General features: G+C 36.5%; 1 protein-coding gene across 3 annotated transcripts in view; it reads right to left on the reverse strand.

Moving 5' to 3' along the window:
* Positions 1-1,125: 1,125 nt before the first annotated feature.
* Positions 1,126-17,564, reverse strand: part of MDM1 (Mdm1 nuclear protein) — a 37,075-nt gene continuing 20,636 nt past the window's right edge. Inside the window, exons 6-15 of one of the 3 annotated variants that reach the window (XM_056798445.1) lie at positions 17,362-17,444; positions 17,172-17,271; positions 10,228-10,266; positions 9,700-9,875; positions 8,216-8,380; positions 7,533-7,681; positions 7,333-7,445; positions 4,080-4,329; positions 3,492-3,557; positions 1,126-2,005 (exon numbers count right to left, since the gene is read on the reverse strand). In XM_056798445.1, coding sequence (XP_056654423.1) covers positions 1,893-2,005; positions 3,492-3,557; positions 4,080-4,329; positions 7,333-7,445; positions 7,533-7,681; positions 8,216-8,380; positions 9,700-9,875; positions 10,228-10,266; positions 17,172-17,271; positions 17,362-17,444 — 1,254 coding nt within the window. In that variant the 3' untranslated portion in view covers positions 1,126-1,892. Of the gene's footprint in view, positions 2,006-3,491; positions 3,558-4,079; positions 4,330-7,332; positions 7,446-7,532; positions 7,682-8,215; positions 8,519-9,699; positions 9,876-10,227; positions 10,267-17,171; positions 17,272-17,361; positions 17,445-17,564 lie in introns of all 3 variants that reach the window. The other 2 variants (XM_056798443.1, XM_056798444.1) reach the window with 2 other exon arrangements.

Raw genomic sequence — 17,564 nt, forward strand, 5'->3', positions numbered from 1 at the left:
AGGAACACAAAGAGGTGGTTCTTGTGCCTTAGATTTCATCCAAATACTAGCTCCTCTATTTTCAATAACAAATAGGGTTGGAAAGGGGGAAAAAATAGTTACATTTAATGAGAACTTGGGAGTTAGAAAGAATATTGGATGGTTGATTCCCCAGCCCATATGGTGATATTTGGGGGAAAGTGTCATTCTGAACAGCTTCCCTAAGAGAAAGAAGCACCTGGGAATGATGCTAAGACACTGATCATTCTGCTAGTCAGCAACTGGTCACTCACAGAGCCCTCTGCCCACCTTCCTTTTGTCACACACTTGGTGCTTAATAAACATCTGTTGAATTTTACAGCCTGCTGGCTAGTCCTTCCTCCAGTAGGCTGCCAAAGCGATCTTCCTAAAATGTGGGTCCAGCCAGGCCCCCCCTTCAGTAAGCTCCAGGGGCTCCCTATTACCTCTATAAAATCCCAGTTGGGTTTTAAAGCCTTTGCCTGCCACACTCCTGGCTCCCTTTCATGCACTTACTCTGCAGTCCACTGGTCTTCTTGCTGCTCCGCCAACAAGACCGTCCATCTCCTGCCCCCATCGGGTCTCTTCCATGACGATCCCCCAGCCAGCAGGCTCTCCCACCGCTCAGCCCTAGACTCCTGGCATCCCTCAGAAGCCTATGTGGGCTTCCTTCACGGCTGCCGTCTCTCCTCTGGACTTGCTCCCATCAACTCCCATCAACACTATTTCTCTTGTTTGTACTTGGGTGTTTTCATTAGAATGTGAGGCCCTCCCAGAGGACAGAGACTGTGTTTTTGTCTTCTTTGGTATCCTCAGTACCTACTTAGTACAGGGTCTAGCATAAAGTGAGTGCTTAATATATAAATTCTTGAGGACTTGTATGTACCCCATCAGTAAAGAGAAGAGATTCAAAATACTGGTTTTCTCTAGTTTTAGTAAAATAATGTTCTTACCCTCCCCCCCAACTCCCCACCAAAAAAAGGGTGAACCAGGTGGACTCATCTTCTATTGTATTATAACAAAAGCTTTTAAGGAAGTCTAGAAAATTTTGGTCACCTTGCTCTTGGAGGAAAAACCCTGAAAAAAGATTACCACTGTTCCATGAAATAACTTCCTGGAGAAACCAAATACACAATCTTTTTTTATTTGAAAATGTCTACAAAGTTTCAATGCTTCATTGTACAAATAACTTTCCCAACTTCAAACATTATTAAAATGTAAGACAAAGTTCTTATACAAATGAAAAACAGAGACCAAAAATATACATATTCTTTAAGCAAACTTTCTTGTGTAAGGTAAAAAAAAATATATTTATATACAGTTCATATTTTCAACCTAAGCACAACTGCCTCAATTATACTAATAGAGTAACTCTATTCTGAAGGAAATTTTTTTTAATTAAAAAAAACTAGAAGTGAATATTGTGGGCACAAATTCAATTTCAATTTATAATATCTTTAATTTATGAAGACAGGTAACCAGTCCTATAGAACCACCCATTTCAAACTTAGTTCCTAGCTTCTACATAGTTTATCTTTTCAAAATACTCTTGGTAACATAGCTGTAATTCTCAATTCTACCAACTCCGCTGGATGACAGTGAGTTCAGAACATGTGAAGGCCTGACTAATCCATTCATATCTTTTCAGATAAGTCTTACAGGGAATTAATTTAAAATTAAAATTCAATTAGTCTACATAAAGAAAAAAATGGAAATAACTAAACTGAAATAACTATTAGAATACAGTTACTCATTTGTATCCTTAGAAAAAGACAACTTTCCCTTCCCTCACAAATATAAATCTCAAATACTTTAAAAACCTCAATCCATATGTAATGAAAAAAAAATCATCACACAAGAGCGACCAAAATGGAAAGAGCTGGCCATAAAGAGCACTATTTTTTGCCCCAAAAATTCTCTTTCCTTTTCTGAGCACGTGCCAGAGTTTGTGAAGCCATCAAACTAGAGGCTGCAGACCGCGCAGAGATCTGGGATAATCTGTCATCATCTACAACAGAAAAATCCACAATTACAAGTCAGGGTAATAAAAATCCATTCTTCCTTATATGCGTTTATAACATAACCATAAATACTAGCAGGCCCTCTAGCTTAATAGCATCAGAACAGGAAAGCTCAAAATATGAAGCGTCAAAATCACTTATTAGTCACCCTTCATTTTCTAGATGAGAGAACTAAGACCTAGAAACCTGAAGTGACATAGAACAAGACCACTACACTGGCAAACAAGAAAAGTGGGCCTAGAACCCCAGTCTCCTCACTCCCAGGCCATAAACACTATTTATCATTCTGGGTTTCTTAAAAAGGTAACTCTTTTTTTCTCATCTTAAACTCTGACCTTCTGTCTTAGAACTGATGCTAAGTAAGAGTTCCAAGGCTAAAAAGTGGTAGGTAAGGGCTAAGCAACTGGGTTTAAGTGACTTTGCCAGGACACTCAGCTAGGAGGCATAAGAGATCATTATTTGAATCTAGAATCTCCTATCTCCAGGTCTGGCTCGCTAGCCTCTGAGCAGCCTCATTGCCTTTTTAGCTTTCCTCTTAAAAGCAGAACATTTGTGAAAATGTTCCCTAATTAGTGAGTGTTATGGTACACATCTTTAAGACTTTAAGGTAATTTGTAGAAAAAGAAACTGCTCAAATTTTAGGAACCTGTAATTTAGTTGAGTGAATACAGGCCCCACCTGGAGTCAGGACGACTCATCTTTGTGAATTCTGAACTTGCCTCAGACACTTATTAGTTGTGTGATCCTGGACAAGTCACTTACTCTATTTGTCTCAGGTGCTCATCTGTAAAATGAGCTGGAGAAGGAAATGACAAACTACTCCAGTATCTCTGCCAAGAAAACCTCAAATGGAGTCATGAAGAATTAGGACATGAGTGAACAATAACAAATCCAATTAAGTACTGTACTCCGTTTTCTTTCTCTGAATAATCAATTCAGGAAAATTTGGCTGAATGCTTAATGGAAAAAACAAATTCTAACTTTTAAAAATGTGCATTAAGAAATCTCAAGTATTCATATTTTTAAATGTATAATGATTCAATGACCATTTGCTAAATCTTCAGAAAGAGACTTCAGAGGGTCTAATCAGAAGAAAAAATATCAAACCCTTAAACATGTGGATAAACAAGTACTTTAGGGATTAAATTAATAACTGGGAAATTATAGATAGAATACTTTGTTAAGAGACATTTACACCTTCTTCAAATGTTTACATCAAGCTTTCCAAGCTCTTCCTTTGGTACTAAGAAACAATTTGCTAGGGTGAATATTATGCAGAGAAAAAATATATTTGTTCTTCAAGTGAGGGGAAGGGATTTCTGAGGAAAAAATACACAAACATGGGCTATTAAAATATGAAAGATTATTCTTGACTCAAATACTGATTGATGTGTGGGCGAGATCCAGGAAACTTGGTCTTTTTTTTAGGAACCTTACATTTTATCAAGTCTCGCTTGGTTTTTAGTCAATTACCTTCATCATTATAGACTTCTTGGTGAGGTGAATGATAGTAGCCTGTTCTTGGGCTCACAATATTTCCTATAAGGGGGAAAAAAGCAAAATAGATTTGTTCTCACTCCAAACAGCCAACTCATTTATTTAAAAACACTTGGACTACAAAAGCATACTAATTTGATCATTTCTGCAAATATCAAAGCAGTGTGATACAGCTCTCTAGTAAAGGTGGCTACTAGCCAATAGTGGGCCAGGCTGGCAGAGCTAAGGCGGTAACTGGCAAGCTAGAAATGCCCACAACTGGGCGATGCCCATTACTCATTTGATTTATAGAGGGGCCTCCAGCTGTGGTTGATACCAATTTGATATCAGTTGTGGGACACACACTGACAGCATATGCAACACTAATGAATTACTTTGTTTTCACCATAAATGTAAGGCTATGAAGTAAGGAGTCTCCAGCAATCAATCCCATTACTTCAGTTATAAAACATGCTAAAAGATGCTGATGGCGCCTTTATAAACAATGTCATTTACATCACGTATGTGTGTACCCATCCATGTTTGTGTGTATGCTGTAGGTTTTAAAGAAAAAGAAAAGATCACCGTTATGCTGGAACTCTGCATTCCTCAGTGACCCCTGAATGCGACAAGATGGATTCCAGTAAGATGGCGCACCGAGAGGCTTAGACCCCTGCATGGGGACAGTTATGGAATGTTCGGGATACTTGGGGCCTGGACGGGCTCCCTCGGGTTTGGAAATATTGATCTCAATGTCATCTCTCAAAGGGAGGGGATCCATTGTTTTCACACCAGCTGCCAGAGGAGTCGGTAAGGGTCTAGGCACATGTTCTTTCTAAAAGATAAGAAATACACTGAGATGCTGATCCAGGAGAGAAGTAATGAACTGGAATGGAAGCAGTCTCACAGGAGCAATGCCTCCTGTGTAGAAAGTCGAAAGGGGAAGAACATAAGGGTCTAATGGATATTCATTGAACTGCTAGTCACCCATATTCCCCATCCTGCCTGACAATACCAAAGTGACTTCCTGCAATATTTAATGTCTCTTTAGGCTTAAGGATAAACTCTTTTTCTCCTTTAGATTTTATTTTTTTCTACAGTAAGAATATGCTGAGGGACAGCATTGAGAGCCAGGCCTGGAGACTGGAAATTGTAAATTTAAATCTGGCATCAGATACCTCTTAGCTGTGAGACCCTGAGCAAGTCACTTAGCCCCAAAGGGAAAGGCCTTACTGCTTGTGGACTTTAGTACTGATTCCAAAGGTACAAGGTAAAAGTTGGAAAGGACAGACAGGACAGGAAGGGACAGGAAGGGTTGACTCATTTTAAGGAAGAAAAAAAAAGAGGTGACCCTAAATATCATGGAGCCTTTATCAGAAAACTGTGGTCCAACTCATTCTTTATATGTATTTTAATACACTCCTTTCTTTTCTTTAAATAAAACTATATAACTAATAAAACAGATAAACATAGCAAGTTAAAGTAGGTAATCTTTATAAAGTATAATTCTTTTAAAAAGATAAAGTTGATACCTTTTTCACTAATTCTTAACTATTGAGGTTCCTAGTCTCTTCTTGGATCTTCAAAACAATATATTTAGTGCTTTCTCTAATCTATTTGCTTCAGTATTAAAATCCCTAGGCTAATTCACTGACTCCTAGTTCTAGCTGGTAGCAAAATCCTACTAATCTTTCATATCTCTCTTTAGCTAATGGCTTTATTTTCCCTCATAATGATGAATGGAATCCTATCACATGAAAAACTCTGATTTACCTCACTTTTGCTAGTTCTCAATTCTTCCTCAACTCTAAGAGAAAAAGAAATAGAAAAATCACAGCTATATAATACAATATCTCTGCTAAAAACACAAATTCCTGGAGTGACTATCATTCAGTAGTCAAGGGCTACCTGGCAGAGAAACTTTCTATTTCTTTAGCTGTTATTTTTTTTTCTTTTTTGGAGATAAACTGCATGGAACTAGTATCTACTTGGGCCAAATTACCTCAAAGAGTTCCTCCTCAAAAGAGTTCCTCCAAACTAACTTCCAAAAGGTCTCATTAAAACAAAATACTAACATGGATAGGGATTCTTAACCTAGGGTCTGTGAACTTTAAAAAAAAAAATTTTTTAGTTAAAAAATCTTTTAATAAATTTCGATATTTAATGATATTAATATTACATTTTAAATAATTTATTATGATAAATATTATTAAATAATATTTTAGTAACCACATTTCAATACAAGTTTCCTTTATAATCTTATAAGATTTCATTTTATGTTTCATTTTATTTTTTAATAAAACATTATTCTGAACTAGAGATCCATTCATCAGAATGCCAAATGGATGCAGGATACAAAAAAGTTAAGAATTCCTGGACTCACATTTTCAATGAATAGCTGAAAATCACCTGTCAATCTACAGAATGAAATATTTTCAAATTCAAACTTGCTATTACCATCTTATAATACTCATCTATTTGAATGTAGCTTGTATGTTAGTGTGGTAGTTACTTCACATTCTTTAAAATTTTCTAATTTGACCATAATAAAAAATTAACTACAGAAATCACAGATTTGCAGCATAGAACATGCATTCAGTAATGCTGTTACAATCTAGTACTACTTCAGAGATTCCAAGGACAGAACAAGAACTGGACAGTCTTATAATTCTACAAGTTTATTATGTACCCCAAATAATGACAATATGTGGTTCTAAAAATTATGCATCACAAACAAATTAGAAACTCCTAGATAAACTTAAACCAAAAGATGAACTTTAGCCTTCATTCCCTCTTGCTTATGCTAGTCATAAGAAGTCATGTGATTCTAAGCAGCAGCCAACAATGTGGCCACGCAAGCAGAGCCATACCATCCAAGTCGCAACTGGCTCTAAAAGGCTGAGTCTGAATTTTATTTCTGATAAAGGTTTGATATGCACTTATTATACGAAAATAGTTCAGGATTTTTCTCTTTTGAAATGATACATGAATGGGATTAAAACTCTTTAATCCTGAAACCACTACTACAACAGATGATGTCAATCTGCTTGTAAAGAAACTGTTCTGGCATGCTCTATTGTGCAATAGTAAATAAATTAAATTAAGAATAAAAATTAAGTTACCAATAAGCCACCATGACTCATTCTAAGACTATATGCATGCTTCACCTATGTACAGTCAGCTTACTTGATCAAACTTCAGAACTAATAAGGCCAGAGTAACAGTTTCAATTTCTAAATTAGACTGCAGGCTACATACCCTTAACCCCAATAAGCCATCTCATTAATGTTTCCTTCCTCATTCACACATGGCAGCAGGTGAGAGACTAGTCAGCAAATTCTGCTACTATTAGGAAAACCATGTAAAGTGTACATTTCACTAACAGCAAATCATGGAGTCATCTTAACTTCTGAAAGATCACTTTTTGATTATTTATTTAGAATATTTTCCCATGGCTACATGATTCATGATCCCCCCCTTTCCCTCCTTCCTCCCTGAGCTGACAAGCAGTTCTACTGGATTATACATGTATCATTGTACAAAACCTATTTCCATCTTATTCATATTTGCAGTAGAATGATATTTTAACACCAAAATCCCAATCATATCCCCACCAAACCCCGTGGTCAATCACATTTTTCTTCTAAATTCCTACTCCCACGGTTCTTTCATTAGATGTGGATAACGTTCTGAAATAATATTTCTTAAAGAGCTAAAATTGTCAGGCATTTACTATATAATGCTAACATATTTATTTAAACTGAAAAGAGATTTGGCTTCCTTGCTCCCTAAACATCACCCTATTAAAAATAGTCCCCAAAATTGAGTTTTATCTTACCCTGTGATATTCATTTTTTGAAATTTCTCCCAATATATGTGGGGAGGCCTTTTTTTCCCTATGTTCTGGGAATGATGACTTCACTTTAGATGGAGACACTAAAACAGCACCCCCTGGGAAAATACAGAAGGCAACAGATTTAAAGTAAACTGGACAATGTTCAGCAGAAAGTATTTTGCTAGCTCGTCTTTGCTTATTACCAATGGCTGGAGTAGTTAGATCATGATGAGTTCTTGGGGCTCCACCAAGTTCTCTTAGCTTCGGAGTTGGGAGCCGGCCACCTTTTCCTGAGGACACAGAAGAAGAATCTGATCTATCTGCTGAAGTACTCTGGAGTGAAGCAGTCTCTCTGCAAAACAGGACCAAAGACATTTGTGCCACTGACATGCAATGATAAGTTCTAAACTTACAAGAGGGAGGTTTCCATTAACAAATATAATCAAATCTAGGTTACCAAAGAGAAGAGATGCCGTAAAGCACAGATCTTTCACTCACCTTGCTGGATGAGGGCAGATCCTTTTTCCAAGTAGCTATCCTGAAACAACCCTTGACAAGAACAACCAAAGCCCCGAATTCATTTGAAAGTGGAGTTGAGAAGGGCAGGGAACTTTGCTGAAGGGAAAGGGGCCATGGAACCACTGTCCAGGGCAGTTCTACGTTCCACATAAAATAACTGAGCCAAACTCTTAACCCTAGCAGTGTCACATGTAAGACCTCTTTTATGACATTTATGCAAAAACTTGACTACAAATTTCAAAACTTAAGACATTTTACTTTGTTACTAAGAAAATATAATACCAACAAATCTTAAACAAAGGATACAACTAGAAAGCCCACTGTAGAGAAAACGTACTTTCCTATAAAAGGCAAAAAAACAACACACCTTTCTTGGATCCTATCTCTCTTGATGTCGCTCTCATGTTCTACTACTTCCTTGCCCTCCTCCAGATGATCCTGCTTGTCATTTTCCCCCTTCTCTTCATCTGTTCTTATTTTATGATTCTGTATTTGATCATTGGTGCTGCCTTCGTCCCAAGCCAGTTTTCTCCTAATAGGAAGGGTGGGAGCATCAGACACACCCAATTTTTCTGTAGTATCTTTCTGGCATGCTATTGCCAGAGGTGGCCTTTCTTCTGCTTTTTTTCTGGAATCATGGCCCTGCAATGTCTTGTGACTTGCAGGAACTCTGTATGACCAAAATAAATTTAATTATAAGCTACTCCAGTTTGAAATAATTTCAATCCAGCTTATTTCCCTCCATTATCCATAAAAATATATCATTTATGCATACATAAATATAAATGTATATCTGTGTATATATACATATATATGCAATGTCTTATATCAAAGCATTGGATATAGTGAAAGAGAGTTAACACACACAATTAGGTTTAAAGAACAGTAGTAAGTTAAAACAGTCATCTGGAGTTTACATAAAATTCAGACATAAAAGCAATTGTTTGGTGTTGCACTTACAGGAAAATCCAATCATGAAGACACAGCCACAAAGCCCACACCTGCCAGCTGCCTTCACACAGGCGCTAGCCTGGATGGCCACTGGCACTGTTACTCAGGCTTCATACATAAGCGCTCATCAAAAGCACAAATATGTTTGAAAACGTGGAAACCTCCATTCAAAAGAAGAGATCAAATTCTCCTTTGGATAGATGAGTGTTTAAAGATAGCATTAAAGAAATCTGATTGAGGGGGTAGCTGGGGAGGTCAGTGGATTGAGAGCTGGCCTCAGACACTTCCCAGCTGTGTGACCCTGGGCAAGTCACTTGACCCCCATTCCTAGACCTTACCACTCTTCTGCATTGGAGCCAATACACAGTATATTGATTCCAAGACAGAAGATAAAGGTTTAAAAAAATTTGATTAAAATTGGGCACTCTCATAAAGCAGGGACTTTGCACTTATTGAGTATGTACCAGATAGACTCATGTCATCCTACACACAGTAAACAAAGACAATTTGCTCCTACTTCCCACAGCACTTTTTCTTTGGTGCATAATTACTGGCATTCAATTCACAATCAACAGGATCTTACAAGTGATCTTCACTTTTCAAATTGCTTTGGAATTATCTATTTCAGAAAAAATTCATCCCTCAATACTCATTCCCCAAACTACTATAAAAAATTCCAAAAGAAATGCATCAAATACATATCTTACCTTCCACAGTTTTATTCTATGCATTAATAGTCAACATTATTTTAATTTATCAGATGACCGATGTTTCATTAGAGATAAGTCTGAATGATAGGTGTCATGCATTATCTGATACTACTATACCTTTTTTTAAAAATCTCAATCTTATAACTACAAGGAATTATTTCACTATCAAACTAAAAAAAAGGATTCACACCCAGCAAGATCCAGGGCTCTGATGTTGTTACTAATAGTTCCTTCTGAGCTGGTCACAGAAGAGACATCCCATAAGCAATTGTTATCAGAGAGAATCTGGTTCAGATGATCCCGGGAAAAATGTGTCCCATACACCCGTTTTCTATACAATTCAGCTTTCTCTCGAAGTTCTTTAACCTATACAAGAAGAATCCAGATGCCAAGCATCACTGTAAAAATCTAAGTTTTCTGTTACAAATATCAATAAAAAGCACAAGACACAATCTTGAACATTCACAGCACAAATTAGGCCACAAAATGAAGAAAAAAGAAAAGAAAAATTAGCCACAATTACATGACTATATGCATTCTGAAGCAGAAATCAGAAGAGTCAAGCTAAAGCACAGTGCTAGTTAGTTATTCATTCAGCAGGCAGGGAGATGATGTAGCAACTAAGAATACAGCAATTTTGGAGTCTATTTTATTTTCAGTCTGAGCTTGCACAAATATTCTATGCATTAGATTTTTTAAAAACTCAGAAGTAACCAACCTCAGCATACCACATGGAATTTAGGGTGTTTTGAGAACCCTAGGAGGAGGAATATAGAAAACACATTTGAAATAGATCAAGTATGATAATGTATCACCACCACTAGGAACCAGTTAATCACATATCATCATCCTCATTTTCAGGTACACATAGAACTGATCCAACAGTATTCCTTTAACTCCCCAAATTTATTTTAGTAACCTTGGATCTGAATATCTTAAAACTGCATTGAAATTCATCACTGTCAGGAGCAGCTGGGTGGCTCGGTAGATTGAGAGCCATGTCTACAGATGGAAAGTCCTGAGTTGAAATCCAATTTCAGACACTTCCTAACTGTGTGACCCTGGGTAAATCACTTTACCCCCATTGCCTAGCCCTTACCACTCTTCTGCCTTGGAAGCAATACACAGTATTGAGGTAAGGGTTTAAAAAAAAATTCATCACTGTCATGCATGTCTGAGATAAATCACATAGTCTCAGAGCTAGAAAAGACCTCATTAACTCCAACTCTAACCAGAATAAAAACTCTCTACAATAAACTTGATCCACTGGTCATCTAGCCTTTGATTGAAGACCTCTAATGAAGTGGAAGCTACTTCTGCCTTCTGAGATATACATAGTGGAAAAGCTCTAATTATCAGATTTTTCCTTTGTAAAAAATAACATTACTTAAATTGCAAAGTTTAAATTCCCTTTAAAGAAGAATTTTAGGTAAAGAAACATGTTACCTCTCTGAATACAGAAACTGAACTGTTGGAGAAGATACCATGAAGAAGCCTCCAACCCATAAGCTGCACAAGAAGATCAAAATTGAACTTTGGGTGTAGTTGATTGAACATTCATTTGTATGTATACTTTCATGCCAAAGGGGACTGCCCCCTAACTGGCTTTTTGTCAATGCATCCAGCAATTATTGGTTTTGTTTTTTTCTTTTCTCACTTATCCTCAAATTATTGTAATCTTTAAGTTGATTATGTTTTCATGATCCTTTGGGAAAAAAATATTTTTTTTCAAATGATCACATGGAGAAATGTAAAAATGGGGACTTGAATCCAGGACTCCAGTCCCCAGAAGTCCTTGCTAGCTAGAATGCCCTCTAATCTCACTGAGATTTCCACTTGGGCGAGGTCAAGAATTTCTATTTAACCTGGCTGTAAAGGCTATTGGGGCTCTTTCCTACTTCCGCTTCCAAGCAGACGCGTCTCTTTCATGATATAAGTGAGGTTGTCTAGGCCTCTCTGGGCCTAGACATGTGCTTTCTTATTCTGTATTTTCTTTAATCCTTAACCTTTAATAAACCTCATAAAAATATAATACTCCTTCCTTGCAGAGGGAAACTAATTTCTATCTGCCTCAGTTTCCCCCCTAAATTTTAACTATTACACCTTATAAGCCAAAACCTGTCTCTCTCCAACTTAAACCCTCTGCTTCTGCTTCTACCCTCTGGGTCTGAGTAGAACAAGTCTAATCCTTTTTTCCAAATGAAAGTGCTTTGAATGTGTGAAGATTGTGATCTGTCCTCCACAACACTACTAAAGTGATATTCCTAAAGTAAGATTGTCTGACCATATCACTTCTCAGGCTCAATAAACTCCTTACTATTCCCTTTCAGATCAAATACAAATTCCTCTATTTGGTACTTTAGAGCCCTTTAAAAAGGGGCCCAACCTGCCTTTCCTCCTTTCATCTAAATTACTCTGCTTTACAAGCTGTGGTTTGATCAAACTGGCCTTTCTACTGTTCCTCAGACACAATAAATACTACAATGTCTTGTCATCAGGCCTGGAATGCACTCTCTCCTACACACTGCTTATCAGAATCCCTATTACCTTTCAAAGGCCAGCTCCAGAATGAGGCTATGACCCTCCTCACTGCTGGTGTCTTCCCCTGCTCCTTCCAAATAAATCCTGCTTGTATTTGGGACACACATAATCAATGTAAGCAATCTCTGAGGGTAAGGATTGGGTCATTCCTGGTTTTCTATCTCCAGCTCTTAGCAGAGTGCCTGACACCTGATAGACATGTAATAAACACTAAGTTGATGATCCTGCCCCCAAAGTGTTCTCTTCTCAAGGATAAACATTCCCAGGTCCTTAACCAGTCCTTCATTCATGAAGCCCTTCACCTCCTTGGTCATGCCCTTCTGCATGACCTAAGACCATAAGACCTTCTGGGTGCTCTTAAGTTTATCAACCTTGTCCCTAAAAGGGGACTCTGAGAACTGAACAGAGAACCCTGAGGGTGGTAAAGACCAGACAAATACTAGGTAGTCCTTAATACATGACATGAGGTTTTTGGTGGCTAAATCACATTGTGAACTCATACTGATACTAACCTCCAGGCTGTTTTCCAAAAAAAACTGCTATCTAGACACATTTATGTCAACTCTGTGAAGTGTATTTTTTTAACTCATGTAAAATTTTATATTGATCCTAATTCAATTTCATCCTATTTAATTAAACCCATTATTCTAGACCATGGGTTTTTACCTTTTTTTTTTTTGGTGGCATAGACCCCCATCTGTCAGTTTGGTGAAACCTATGGACTCAGAGCAATGTTTTTAAAAACATAAAATAAAACATTACAAAGGAAATTTGTGATTACAAAGGAAACTATAAGTTTTCGGACCCGAAGTCTATGGCTAGATAGTAAGTGCATGGTGTTCTATTAAGGACCTAGAGTCAGAAAGCCAAGTTCATATTCAGCCACAGACATTTTCTAGCCTTGTGATCCTGGACAAGTCACTAAACCTCTGTCAGCCTCAGTTTCCACAGTTATAAAGGGGGGGGGGGGGGATAATAACAGCGCCTGCCTCTCGGAGTTGTGAGAATCAAACAAGGTATTATTAGTAACTTCAACAAAAGTCTGGAACATTAGAGGTGCTTAAAAAGTGCTTGATTCGTTTCTTCTTTCCTTCCCAGTTCAAGACACCTCTTCTAGCCAAGATCTGTTAGTCTCAGATACTGCCTCTGTCCACTCAACCCATTAGTTAGACCAGGGTTACAAATTTCCTTCAGTTGAAGGTGACCAAATGCATGCCAAAGGAGCTGAATAAACAATGAAGAAATTGAGACTCAGGAAAGTTGTTACTTGTCCAACTAACAAGCAGCAGTGTCAGACTCCAAACCGAGGTTTCTGAATGCAAGTCTAACATCTTTTCTCTCCCAACTAAACAGTAAGCCCCAAGAAGGCTGAGCCTATTTTCTTCCTTGTGTGCATCCCGGCCTCCATTACCTGGCTCAGGGCTCCCTACAGATACAGCCATTGCACAACACACATTTTTAACATTTGTTAAAAGAATCTTTGGGTTTCATGTGCTACTGCTCTGCTCCCTGAGAAGCAAAGGCTATTTTCTGAATTCCTGCACTAGTCTGTGAGCTCTCTTAAGAAAAAAAGGCTATTTCTTCATAATATAGGGCTTGGGATTAAACTACAACAAAATATGCATTAGGAAAGGACAGGATAGAAATTTTTTTTAAATGTTCTTAATGTAGTTTTATCTTCCTACTAATAAAAAAAAAAACTTTTAACTGCTTTTTTTTTTCAATAAAAAATGACTTTCAGAACCCTGTAATTGTTTGAAATCCTTTTAATTATGTATATCACACTGCCACCTGTTGGCTTATCACTAAATACCACTTTAAGATGTTTTTAAAATAAATGTCTCAATTATACATTTTCCCCACAAAAAAAAAAACAACTGTAAGACCTATAAAGTTATCTTTGTTTATGATAGCAAAGGAGGGAAGTTAAAGGAATAAAGGCACTAAATCAAAAAAGAAAAAAAAGGGTACCTTTGGGTAGAAACTTACAACTGCTTTTACCTCTTAATGTTTATATTTGCATATCTTTCCAGCCAGAAGGATCATATTTAATAAGTCTTTTTTTTCCTAACTAAAAACTAAAAACAAGTAGGGAAGTTTGGCATTTACTGAAACAACTAGAGAAATACATTCAAAGCCCTGTAACAGAGCCCTGAGGAAAGTAAAGGGAGAATGATCATGCCAAGACTCTAGAGAATCCATCAAGTCCAAAGGAAGCCTCCCTCTTTGTGGCTCCAGCATCCCTAGTAGCCTGGTAGAAACAGAGTCCTGTCAAGTTTTTCTACTCTTGAATAGCACTAAAATTTAGTTTTAAAATTAATAATTCAAAGAATCTATTCTTCATTTGGAGATAATCCTTGTCATTCAATAATTATTCCTACAAGTTGTCTATGAAAGGTATTATTGTAAGTCTGATGAACTGCACAAATAAACACTAAAAGACATTCAATTTTTTCCCAAATGTTTCCTTTTGTCCAATGTTACTAAAATACTCCTATAGTTTAAATACATAAAGTCTTATGAAGCACTGTACTATATCACTTGCTAAATGATATTGCAAAGGAAATGTATATACATATATATATATGGAAGCATTACAAAGATGCCTTCAAGTTCAAACAATCTATAATTCTGTGACTGGTCTAATAAACATATCAAGCAAATTAAAAGCCATAATGCTGTATTTTTAATTATTCTGTCTTTTACACTATAGCCAATTTCATTAGAAAAAGTTAATTTTCATTGAAAATTCCAATGAGAAGCCCAACAATTTTCATGGTCATCCAACATATTCTATTTACATAATAAATTACACATAAATGAACTGCATTTATTTCTGGTCATGCCATAATTTTTTGGCCATCAAATCAGTTAAACTGCAATTTGAAGCAAATACATATTTAAAAGGAAAAAGAGAAAATTAAATGCAAAGAAAGAAGTGTAACTTAAATACCTTACATTTTACATATACATGAGAATTAACACAGCTAGAATATCTTCCATCTTTGGCACTTTTGTGTCTAGTAGCAAATGTTTCCTTTCACAAAAACTCCAAGTAATCTCTTCTTTTTAGAATTTGTTTTCTTTTCTATGTAATTTCACCTAACAGCCTCTGGGACAAATGCCAACATTACCATTTATTGAAGCTAATGTTTATAATCACTACAGCAATATCATGATTTTCTACCCATTCAAACATTTTCATTAAAAGGATAAACAATATTAATACAAAAACATAGGGAGTTTTCTCCTTTCCAAGAATTATGAAAAATATTGGTCTTTCATTAAAAAATTACCTCCATCCTGTGTGACCCTGGGCAAGTCACTTGACCCCCATTGCCTAGCCCTTACCACTCTTCTGCCTTGGAGCCAATACACAGTATTGGCTCCAAGACAGAAGGTAAGGGTTTTTATAAAAAAAAAAATTACCTCCATCTAAGTTCCCAGAAAATGTAAAACTGAGGACTGAATAACCTGGGAGACTCATTAATCTTATTTTACTTCAGTGGAAGAAAAATATTCTCTCATGACAAGAATTTATAGTCAGTAGATTAAAGGTTTTTAACCTGAGGTCCTTGAACATGTGGATTTTTAAAAAATATGTTCATAACTATTTCAACATAATTGGTTTCCTTGGTAGTCCTATGCATTTTATTTTGCACATTTAAAAACAATATTTGAGAAAAAGTCCACAGGTTTCACCAGCCTGCCAAAAGAGGACTCCTAAAATGTCTTTAAAACTCCTCTAACCCACTACCACCCACCAACAGTGTCTTCTTCCTCTGAAACCCTGGAAAACATTCATCATCTATATACAGGCCCCTCTCACAGTCAGTTTCCTGTTCTGGAAAATGGGAATAATAAAAGCACCTACTTACCAAGTTTTTATGAAGAATGAATAAGATAACATAAGTATTTTTATTTCAATTGCCTTTTTTCCTGTACAACTCATCCCTATTCCTGATTTTTTAAAAGTGAAATCAGGTCAAAATTAGCATAGAGGGTAGATCTGAATGGAAAAAGATGTTACCCTCTTGTGAAATGTAACCAGAGGGATGTGTCTAACCTTTGCAAGTAATAGGAGGCTTTAGGATTAATCAAGAAGCATTTATTAAACTCCTACTATGTGCCAGGTATTATGTATGTAAATACAAAGAATGAAACAATCTCTACTCTTAGTAAGTTTCTATCCTAAGGGACCAACCACATGTCTAAAGTTCATTTAGCTCCAGCTAAGAAAGCCACCTGCTTCCTAACAGCAAAGGGACACCGACTGGCCTCAAAGCACAAAACCTGGGACAAATTGTCCCTTCTTCATCCCTCAGTAATGGATCTGGTTTTCAACATGCTGCTACAAGACAGAATCCTACTCCAAACTATCCTCTTTCTCAGACTTAACCTATTTTGAAACTATGCCAAAAAATTCTTGATCTAGACAACTACTAGATCTCCACTTAAATTTTTTAATCATCTAGGTATGGAAAAAACAGACAACTCTGCCTATTAAGCTAAATTTTTTCACTAATCCTAATTCTTTCATAGACTAAAGTATTTTATTATTTCCCCTAATGGCTTCAAATGGCTTCTTGGCATTTTCTAACTCTGAGACTGTCTCTGCAAGCCACCCTCATATGCTATAGCAGTATTTCAGATCACAGGAATTATTCTCATACCTGTAGATTTCCCAACTCCATATTCAAGACTCCCCTAGCATCTGTCTTCCTTCCTGAATACTCCTATTATCTAATAGTTGACTGTAGTACCACATTTTTCCAGTAGGTGCCACCATCTAACAAAGGACAGCCTACAGCCTAAAAACTCAGGTTGTGGACCTCTACAATTAATGACTGGACTATATAGCTTTCTGCAGGGAGATCTGTCTAGCTAAGTTTACGCAGACAATGGACAACCAAATGGTACAAGAAAATTTTTCAGAATATTTTTAAATCCCTTGGTCTAAATCTGCCAACCACACACCTGGGTTTATGCTCTATTTTTAATGATACTATTTTAAAGGTGCTATAAACTTTTCTTTATGTATTCCATCATTAACACAAGGTCCTCAAGAAGAATTCAACATTTCCATAGCTTTAGGGAAAACCTAAGCTTACAAATACTCACCTGATTCTGCATATTTTCCTTCACCCGTTTCCAAGCACCATCTCTGTATAAATACTGAGATGGGGACAAAAATTTAGCTCTATATTCAGTGTTTGTTTTCCTAAAACAAAGAAAACAGTAACAAATAAGTTTTTACTAAATCCAAGATCTAAAAGTCATGATATTTTTGTTTTAAAATATGTGCCCAAACCTTTGATATTTACGGGGAGAAATTTTGTCTTTTGGCTCCATTTCTTCTTCCCTTTGTTTTGATGAATTTTCTTTTTTACTACTCTGAAATTGAAATAATTTAAATAGTTTTAGTTTTTAAAATACTCCTTTAGAAAATAAAAAATTCTATAATGTTAGAATCTATATTATGATTTTTCTTCATGAAGGAGACAAATTAGATTT

Source organism: Monodelphis domestica, chromosome 5 (genome assembly GCF_027887165.1).
Source record: "Monodelphis domestica isolate mMonDom1 chromosome 5, mMonDom1.pri, whole genome shotgun sequence".
NCBI classification, from domain to species: domain Eukaryota; kingdom Metazoa; phylum Chordata; class Mammalia; order Didelphimorphia; family Didelphidae; genus Monodelphis; species Monodelphis domestica.